Source organism: Perognathus longimembris, chromosome 3 (genome assembly GCF_023159225.1).
Source record: "Perognathus longimembris pacificus isolate PPM17 chromosome 3, ASM2315922v1, whole genome shotgun sequence".
Lineage (NCBI taxonomy): Eukaryota > Metazoa > Chordata > Mammalia > Rodentia > Heteromyidae > Perognathus > Perognathus longimembris.
The window spans coordinates 67,314,377-67,324,482 of NC_063163.1; the positions used below are offsets into that span (position 1 = coordinate 67,314,377).

Sequence of the window (10,106 nt, forward strand, 5' to 3'; positions counted from 1 at the left end):
AGGAGGCAAGTAGCCATGGGTGCCTGGACATAGGTGGCTCTGGGGAAGCTGACGGGCCATGGGTAGGTGAGAGGAGGGACAGGGGGCTGTCTCTGGTGCAGGGAAGGGAACACCTAGCAGGCAGCCCTGAGGTCAGGGACCTGGTGCTGCCCCTCCCCCCCCCCAAGCTCACCGCCAAATCCCCGCAGCATCCCTGGCTCGGCGGTCTGTGCCTTCGACATGACCCAGGTGGCCGCGGTGTTTGAAGGCCGCTTCCGAGAGCAGAAATCCCCGGAATCCATTTGGACACCGGTGCCCGAGGATCAGGTGCCCAGGCCGAGGTGAGGGCCCGGGCCTGGCACCCGGGGGCGCGCATCCTGTGCCCAGAGCGGCCAAGCCCGTCCTAAGGATGGGGAAACACGGGTCCCCCACCCTGGGGCCGGCGGCAGGTCCCCCGGGGCCGGGGCTCATCCGTGGGGTCCTCTGCCCGCCCCCCAGGCCCGGCTGCTGCGCGGCGCCCGGCTCGCAGTACAACGCGTCCAGCGCGCTGCCCGACGACATCCTCAACTTCGTCAAAACGCACCCGCTGATGGACGAGGCGGTGCCCTCGCTGGGCCACGCCCCCTGGATCGTGCGGACGCTGATGCGGTGAGCGCGGGGCGGGGCCCCCGCCGGGGGCGGGGCCTGAGCGGGCTGTGAGGGGCGGGGCCCGGCAGAGCTGGGGCAGATGCTGAGTGGGCCAAGTCCGGAATTGAGGGCGAGGCGGGCCTGAGCCCCAGGCTGTGTGGCGGCCGGGGCAAACTTCCCAACAGGGATCACATGCTCCGTGCAGCTCAGCTCGCCTTTCTGGGGACCCTGTTTCTGGCACGTAGGTGCGGGAGCCCCTGTGCGCTCACCGCTCATCTTGCACATGTGCACACACACTTTCATTGGCACGCCTGTGCAGTGGGGACGCATGGTGCCCAGGGAGCCCCAGAGAGCGAAAGGCCATCCTGACACCCCCTCTGCCCCTCTCTGCGCCTGCAGGCATCCGCTAACCCGCGTGGCCGTGGACGTGGGTGCTGGCCCCTGGGGCAACCAGACTGTGGTCTTCCTGGGCTCCGAGGTAGGCACTGTCCTCAAGTTCCTCGTCAGGCCCAATGCCACCCTCCCTGGGACCGCGGGACCCAGTGTCTTGCTGGAGGAGTTTGAGACCTACCGCCCCGACAGGTGAGGCCGGGCATTGGGAAGGAGGGTGAACCAGCAGGCGGAGAGCCAGGGCTCACTCCTTGCCCGGTGTGCCCAGGTGCGGACGGCCCGGCAGCAGTGGAGAGACGGGACAGCGCCTGCTGAGCCTGGAGCTGGACGCAGCCTCGGGCGGCCTGCTGGCGGCCTTCCCTCGCTGTGTGGTGCGCGTGCCTGTGGCCCGCTGCCAGCAGTACTCAGGATGCATGAAGTGAGTGCTTCCCTCCACCCGCCGGCGGCAGGTGGGGAGGAAGAGAGGTGAACACAGGCAAGGGAGAGAACCCGCTTCAAATCAAAGGCCCACTCACTGAGGGTACAAACTGGACAGAGGGAATAACCAGTGCAAGGGCCCTGAGGCAGGATGGAGGAACAGCAAGAAAGCCCATGTGGCTGGAGTAGAGGGAGCTAGGAAGGCGTGGAGAGGATGGGGCAGGGGTGCAGGGTGGACTTGGACTCTGAGGAGCCTAGGTGGAAGTCTTGGGCTGTGGGCAGAGGGGCTCTGCTCTTGGGCACACCCTGGTGTGCCATTGTGGGAGAACAGGCTCTGGGAGTGAGAAGGAAGTGGGGATGGGATGGAGGCTGCTTCCATCTCTATCAGGGTGGGTAGATCAAGGCTATGGAGCACCAGCCACCCCTGGGCATGCTTGGGAAGGCCCAGTGCACAGTGGGACCCCTGACTGTGGATTGCTCTTCTAGGAACTGTATCGGAAGCCAGGACCCCTACTGTGGATGGGCCCCGGATGGATCCTGCATTTTCCTCAGTCCAGGAACCAGGTACAGAAGAAGAGGGGAGGCATCTGACCCCTGAGGCTCCCCATTCTGCTGGGTGAGGGCCTCCGCTAACTGTTCCTCTGTCCCTCTTAGAGCCACCTTTGAGCAGGACGTGTCCGGGGCCAGCACTTCAGGTTTAGGGGATTGCACAGGTGAGTAGTGGGGGGATCAATGCTACACTGACTCCCTGCCACGCTGCAGTTGGGGAGGAGCACCTGTAGAGGAAGAGGCAGATTCCAAAATGCAGAAACACTGAGACGCAAAGGATAGGTACTGAGGGGGAAAGATGGACAGAGGCACTGTTAAGCAGATAGACTGCCTTTGAATAGACAGTCACACTAGGAATGAGGCTCAATGGTAGAGCTCTTGCTTCAGATGTGAGAGGCTCCAGAGTTCCAATCTCAGCACTGAAAGGAATTAAAAAGAGTTAGGGCCAGGCGTAGTGGTTTACACTTGTAATCCACTGTCTAGGGAGGTGGAAGTTGGGGTGACCTTGGTTCAGAGCCAGCGGAGGCTAAGCGTTCAGGAAACCCACCATACAACTAATAGGCCAGGTGCAGTGATTCCAGCCTGCCATCCCAGGAGACAGGAGGAGATTATCGATCTTAACCCTCAGGCAAAAGTCCCAGGACCCTATCTGAAAAGCGGCCAGAGCACAAAGAACCCTGGGTTTGTATCCAGCGGTAGGGGTCATGGTTCAGGTGATAATAACACTCAAGGTCCGAGGGGCGTGGCTCAGGGAGTAGGGGGCGTGGCTGAAGGCCAGACTAAAATGGGTGTGGCTCAAGCTGTGGGGCCTAGCTCCTGCTAAGGGATGTGGTTCCAGTGAGAAGGCCACACACTAGAGATGGGGCGTGGCTCGTGTTCTGGGGGCGTGACCCCTCCGCTGGGCGGGACGGCCCTGCGGCAGGAGCCGGCCGGGAATCGGGGCCGGCCTCGCCCCTCACCTCCCCGCCTTCCCACCCCTCTCCCCCCCCCCCGCCCCGCCCTCGCAGGACTGCTGCGCGCCAGCCTGTCGGAGGAGCGCGCGGGGCTGGTGTCGGTGAACCTGCTGGTGACGTCCTCGGTGGCGGCGTTCGTGGTGGGCGCCGTGGTGTCGGGCTTCAGCGTGGGCTGGTTCGTGGGGCTGCGCGAGCGGCGCGAGCTGGCGCGGCGCAAGGACAAGGAGGCCATCCTGGCGCACGGCGGCGGCGAGGCGGTGCTGAGCGTGAGCCGCCTGGGCGAGCGCAGGGCGGCGGGCGGCGGGGGCCGCGGCGGGGCCGGCGGCGGGCCGGGGGTGCCCCCGGAGGCGCTGCTGGCGCCCCTCATGCAGAACGGCTGGGCCAAGGCCACGCTGCTGCAGGGCGGCCCGCACGACCTGGACACGGGGCTGCTGCCCACGCCCGAGCAGACGCCGCTGCCGCAGAAGCGCCTGCCCACTCCGCACCCGCACCCGCACGCGCTGGGGCCCCGCGCCTGGGACCTGGCCCACCCCCTGCTCCCCGCCTCCGCCTCGTCCTCGCTGCTGCTGCTGGCCCCGGCCCGGGCCCCCGAGCAGCCCCCCGCGCCCGCCGAGCCGGGCCCCGACGGCCGCCTGGGCGCCCCCCGATCGGGACGCGCGTCCCACGGGGGCGACTTCCCGCTCACGCCGCACCCCAGCCCGGACCGCCGGCGGGTGGTGTCGGCGCCCACCGGGCCCTTGGACCCAGCCTCGGCCGGCGACGGCCTGGCGCGGCCCTGGAGTCCCCCGCCCACGGGCAGCCTGCGGAGACCCGGGCCCCCGGGGCCGCCGCCCGCCGCCCTGCGCCGCACGCACACGTTCAACAGCGGCGAGGGCCGGCCCGGGGACCGCCACCGCCGCCCGCACGCGCGGCCCAGCACGGACCTGGCCCACCTCCTCCCCTATGGGGCGGGGGACCGGACTGCGCCCCCCGGGCCCTAAGCGGGGCCCCCCACCCCCGTGCCTCGGCGGTGCCAACCCGGGAGTAGGAGGGGGCGCCCGGCGGCCCGGCCTCCCGCGTGGGGGCCCGGCCACGCGCAAGCACAACGCTGCCGCCCCGGCGCGCCGAGGCCGCGGGGCCGCGGACTGGAGGCCGCCCCGCGCCTGGATTGCGGTTTCTTTTGCATTTTTGTAACTAATTGCACAACTCCGTTCTCGGGGTGGTGGCCGGGGACCTCGGCGTGGAGCGGCGGGCGGGGCACAGCTGCAGACCCGAGGCCCCCCCATCCTCCCGCCAGGTCCCCCCCGGCCCCCTCCGGCCCTGCGTGTGTGGGTGTGTGTGTGCGTGTGCATGCTGTGTCGTGTGCAAGGGGCCGAGGGAGGCGCGCGTGCGAGCACCTGCGGAGGCCGCGTGGTGGCCCTAGCTGGGGAGGAGGCTCCCCGGCATTGGCTGAGCCGATATTGGGGCTTCCGAGGTGCCGGGTTAGAGTTTGGACACCCCCTTCCCGCTTTGCAGAGGACAGCAGGGGCCGGCAGGGTTCGGGGAGAAGCCATGGCAGTAGGTCTAAAGGGCTGGCGGGTGGGGGCGGAGGGGTGCTGCGGAGACCCGGCGCCCCGTGATCGATCGCAGGCCCCGGGTGTAGACAAGTCCCCGCCGCCCGCCCCCTGTGACCTCCACCGGCCAGCTGGCCGAGCATGCCACGTGGCCGCCAGGCCCAGACCCTGCCCCTCCTCGTCAATAAAACTCTGTTTACAACCACCGGCCCCCAGACTCTGGCTCTGCTCTGTGGCGTGAGGGGTGGATGGAGACTAGGGGCCCCGCCACCAGACACCAGGGACTGGCTCCTCAGGAGGCTGAGGTCTAAGGATCCAGGTTCAAAGCCAGCCTGGGAAGAAAATGTCCCAGACACTTTTCTCGCCAGTTAAGGAGTCTAAAGTGAAACTGGCTCAAGTGGTAGAGCCCTGGGACAGGCACAAAAAGAGAGGGGGCGCAGGGGCTGAGATGTAGCCCAGTGGCAAAGCACTTGCCTAGCAAGTGTGACATCCTGGGTTCCATCAGAAGTACCAAAGGGAAAAGACAAAAAAATAAAGACCGGGCTGGGGATATGGCCTAGTGGCAAGAGAGCTTGCCTCATATACATGAGGCCCTGGGTTCAATTCCCCTGCACCACATATACAGAAAACGGCCAGAAGTGGCGCTGTGGCTCAAGTGGCAGAGTGCTAGCCTTGAGCAAAAAGAAGCCAGGGACAGTGCTCAGGCCCTGAGTCCAAGCCCCAGGACTGGCAAAAAAAAAAAAAAGACCTAGGGGAGCTGGGTGTCAAATGTGGGGAGAGAGAGAACTGGGAATGCTGGGGTGCACCTGTATGACTCCCGCCACTCATCTAGCAACTTGGGAAACAGAATATGGGGAATGGAGGTGCCAGACCAGCCCAAGCAGAAAAGTCCATGGAACCCCTTCTCAACCACAGCTGGGAATGGGGGACACCCTGCTCACCCCAGCAAAGGCCAGGAAGCCTACACTAGGCTAATCACAGTCCAGGTGTGTGCCAGAGCAGAAAGTGAGACCCTATCTCAAAAAAAATAGCAAAAATGGGGGCTGGGCTGGGCACTGGTGACTTACACTTGTAATCAATACCACTAGCCGGGAGTGGCACTGTGGCTTATGTGGCAGAGCGCTAGCCTTGAGCTGAGGAACAGACAGACAGCACCCAGACCCTGAGTTCAAGCCCCTCAATGGACAAAAACAAACACAAAATAACACCTAGAGTCCACAAAGTTCTAGGTTCTATCACTAGCATCAAGAAAACAGGAAAAGGGGGCTGGGAATATGGCCTAGTGGCAAAAGTACTTCCCTCATATACATGAAGCCCTGGGTTTGATTCCTCAGCACCACATATATAGAAAACGGCCAGAAGTGGCACTGTGGCTCACATGGCAGAGTGCTAGCAAAAAGAAGCCAGGGACAGTGCTCAGGCCCTGAGTCCAAGCCCCAGGACTGGCAAAGAAAAAAAAAAAGAAAACAGGAAGAGTCCAGAGCCAGTGGCTTGCACCTGTAATTCTAGCTACTTAGGAGGCTGAGCTCTGTGGATCTCAGTGCAAAGTCTGTGAGACTTATCTCCTATTAACCAGCAAAAAGCCAGAAGTGAAGCTATGGATCAAATGGTAGAGTAGTAGTCTTGAGCCTAAGAAAAGCTCAGGGACATCACCCAGGCCCTGAGTTCAAACCCCAAGACGGCACATACACAAAATTGTGTAACAGAAAAAGATGAAATGCTAATGGTACCTGGTGAGAGGTTTGGGGGGAGTGGGCACCTCTAGACCACAGACAGCAGACTGTACAAGGGCTTTGAGGCCTGAGCCAACTTTACAGAGGTGTGAAGAGAAACAGGGCCTTACAGATGAGCAGAGGGACTTTTTTTTATTGTGGTAAATTAGATATAACACAAAGTATCATTTTCTTCTTCTTCTTCTTCTTCTTCTTCTTCTTCTTCTTCTTCTTTCTTCTTCTTCTTCTTCTTCTTCTTCTTCTTCTGGTCAGTCCTGGCCCTTGGACTCAGGGCCTGAGCACTGTCCCTGGCTTCTTCCCGCTCAAGGCTAGCACTTTGCCACTTGAGCCACAGCACCACTTCTGGCCATTTTCTATATATGTGGTGCTGGGGAATCGAACCCAGGGCTTTATGTATACCAGGCAAGCACTCTTGCCTCTAGGCCATATTCCCAGCCCCATTTTCTTCATTTTTAAGTACACAGTTCAGCAGCATGAACTGCATTCACGTTGCTGTACAACAGTCCCCACCATGCAACCCCAGGACTTTCTCCTCCCCCAACCCAAGTCTCCCCTTCACAACAACCCTGTTCTTCCTGTTCCAGGCCTTGAGCAAGTGCAGCAGGAAGTTGTGGGGCTGTAAGCCAGGTATGCGGTCAGATTTCACTGGAGAGGTGGTTTGGGTGCTGTGGTTCCATTTCCCAACCCTTCCCTCCTTCCTCAGTCCTCTGCAGGCTGGCCTGTGGCTGTGCCCTGAGATCCACATGATCAGTTTGAAAAGCCAGCCCTGGAAGAAAAGCCTATGATGAGACTCCAGATCTCCAAAGCAATCAAGAAAACGTGGCACTGGTGGCTCATGTGGGCCACTCCAGCTAGGCAGCAGGCTGAGATCTGAAGATCGTGGTTCAAAGCCAGCCGGGGCAGACAAGTCAGTTAACTTGCAAAAAGCCAGAAGTGGAGCTATGGCTCAGTAGTAGAGCACTAGCCGTGAGCAGAAAAGTTCAGGGACAGCACATGGGCTATGAGTTCACACCCCAGTAGTAGCATATGAAAAGTGAAAAAAAAAAAAAAAACAGGCACCATTGGTTCATGCCTATAATCCTACCTATTCAAGAGGTTGAGGTCTGAAGATCATGGTTCAAAGCCAGCCCAAGTAGAAAAGATTATTTTCTTTTTTTTGCCAGTCCTGGGGCCTGAATTCAGGACCTAGGCACTGTCTATGAACTTCTTTTGTCCCAGAATAGTGCTCTACCACTTGAGCCACAGCGCCACTTCCAGCTTTTTCTGTTTTTGTGGTACTGAGGAATCAAACCCAGGGCTCCACACATGCTAGGCAAGCACTCTACTGCTAAGCCACGTTCCCATCCCCAAGAGCTTCTTATCTCCAATGAATTACCAAGAAACTGGAAGTGGCACTGTGGCTCAAGTGGTAGAGTGCTAGCCTTGAGCAAAAAAGCTCAGGACAGTAATCAGGCCCAGAGTTTAAGCCCAGGACCGGCAAAAAAAAAAGAGGAAAAAACCAACAAAACAATAACAAAAAACAAACAGGGAAAGGGACCCTGGGAAACCCAATGCAACTGCATTCACAGGGAAACTGAGTCTGAGTCACTTAAATTTCCAGGGCAGTGAAATTCATAGCAGAGTTTGTATTATGACTGTTTCTTCCTGAGCCACTGTTCAAGGACCTGGCATAACTTGGTAGTTTTTTTTTTTTTAATACTCATTAGGGAAACAATAGCAATGTAGCCCATTCAAAACAAGAGGTTCTGTTTTGTTTTGTTTTCCTCCCACTGTGCTTCACTGGAGTTTATTAGAAAGATCTGGCACATAGAATCATCAGAAATGCTGAGGAGGTAGCACTGGGGCTCAAAGTGGAAGAGCACAAGCCTTGAGCGAAAAAGTTCACAGACAGCACCCAGGCCCTGAGTTCAAGCCCCACGACCAACTATACACACATATATATGTATGGATGGAGATATATATATATACACATACATGTCGGGGTCTCTAGCAGACCGTCCACACCCAGCCCTCCTTCACTGGAGGACAAACAGACAGCCCGGGAGCCTAAGTCAGTGCAAAGGGTCGTTTATTGAGGTTGATCCTGCTCTTAAATTAGGCACAGGAGCCAATCAGGTCAAAGATCGGCAGGAAGGGAAGGGCTGTACGTGCACCTATCTAGGGACTGTAAGAGGCAGCCTGAGCTATCCGTCAAGGGTGGAGGGCCGAGGGACCAATCCTAAGAGGTGGCCTTATTTTACGTCACCGCCCACAGGACCACCTCCAGGTTCACCATCAGGTGCCATCTTGGCCACACGTGGTCCCAAGGCTGGGAGGTGGGGCCAGCTAGAACCGCCTTTCCGGGTTCCGCATATTGGCATATTGCTTCCAGGCATGCCCCCCCCACATATATATTTACCAGAAATGAGCAGATGCAAACAGACATAGTACTACCCAGCTTTATAGTACTACCCAGCTTTATTCTCTAAATCTTATTTAGAAAGCACTTGTTTTCTCTCTGTTGCCAGGACGGAGCTTGAATTTAGTCCTTGTGCTCACTCAGTTGTCAAGGCTGGTGCTCTACCACTTTAGCCATACCTTCGGGTGGCTTTTTTTAAATAGGTTATGGCAGGAAATGTCTTATGGATTTTTGTGCTTGGGCTGGTTTTGAACTGAGATTATCTAAATCTAAGACTCTTTAATAAGCTAGGATGATAGGTGTGAACCACTGATGCCCAGTTTTAGAGATGCTTAAAAAAAATGCTGTTTAGGTGCTGGGAATATGGCCTAGTGGCAAGAGTGCTTGCCTTGTATTCATGAAGCCCTAGGTTTGATTCCTCAGTACCACATATATAGAAAAGGGCCGGAAGTGGCGCTATGGCTCAAGTGGCAGAGTGCTAGCCTTGAGCAAAAAGAAGCTAGGGACAGTGCTCAGGCCCTGAGTCCAAAGCCCAGGACTGGAAAAATGAAGAAGAAGAAGAAGAAGAAGAAGAAGAAGAAGAAGAAGAAGAAGAAGAAGAAGAAGAAGCAGCCAGGGACAGTGCTCAGGCCCTGAGTACAAGGCCCAGGACTGTTGAAAAATAAATAAATAAATAAAAGATGCTGTTTATTTCTAGGGGCTGGGGATGTGGCTTATCAGTAGTGTGTTTGCCAAGCCTACATGAAGCCCTGGGTTTAGTTCCTTAGCACCACATAGCACACAGGAAAGGCTGGAAGTGGTGCTATGTCTTAACTGGTAGAGACACAGGGCTCAGGTACAGTGCCCAGGCCCAGAGTTCAAGATCCAGGACTGGCAAAAAAAAAAAAAAAGCTATTTCTTGCTCTGCATTTTGGTTCATACCCGTAATCTCAGATAATCAAGAGGTAGAGAGCTGGAAGATTTCTTTTTGACATTGTTCTGGGCAAAACAGGAGACTATCAGAAAACAAAGAAAAAAAAAGTCTGGGCCTGGGCACTGTCCCTGAGCTTTGTGCTCAAGGCTGGTGCTCTACCACTGGAGCCACAGCGCCACTTCTGGTTTTCTGGTGGTTCACTGGGGATAAGAGTCTCCTGGCCTTTCCTGCCTGGGCTGGCTTTGAACCTCGACCCTCATATCTCAGTCTCCTGAGCAGCAGCTAAGATGACCGGAGTGAGCCACTGGGTGTCCTGGCCTTTCTTTTTTAAAATTTTATATTATTCAAATAAGGCTCATGATTGTACTGAAAGTCTCCCTGTGACATAATCAAGTATTTATGCATTAAAACAATGAGAGGATTAAAAGAAAAAAAAACTTATAATGAGCTTCCTGGTTGTTCCAGTAAGTAACGCTCCTGCTCCCCTGCCCCTCCCCTGTGCCCTTGTATCTTTGACTTTTGACTTCTGGGAACATGGAAGGGGAGATCCAGCCCAGGAGACATTCAGGTGCACCCCCCCCCCATAAAAATAATAAAAGATAACAAACTGGGCTT

General features: G+C 57.3%; 1 protein-coding gene across 3 annotated transcripts in view; it reads left to right on the forward strand.

The window, feature by feature from the left end:
* Nucleotides 1–4,651, forward strand: part of Sema6b (semaphorin 6B) — a 21,217-nt gene extending 16,566 nt beyond the window's left edge. For all 3 annotated transcript variants that reach the window (XM_048341942.1, XM_048341941.1, XM_048341940.1), the window contains exons 11-17: nt 189–320; nt 478–627; nt 1,006–1,188; nt 1,265–1,414; nt 1,900–1,977; nt 2,068–2,126; nt 2,970–4,651. In XM_048341942.1, the coding sequence (XP_048197899.1) occupies nt 189–320; nt 478–627; nt 1,006–1,188; nt 1,265–1,414; nt 1,900–1,977; nt 2,068–2,126; nt 2,970–3,895 (1,678 nt within the window). In that variant the 3' untranslated portion in view covers nt 3,896–4,651. The remainder of the gene's footprint in view (nt 1–188; nt 321–477; nt 628–1,005; nt 1,189–1,264; nt 1,415–1,899; nt 1,978–2,067; nt 2,127–2,969) is intronic.
* The last annotated feature ends 5,455 nt before the right edge of the window (nt 4,652–10,106 follow it).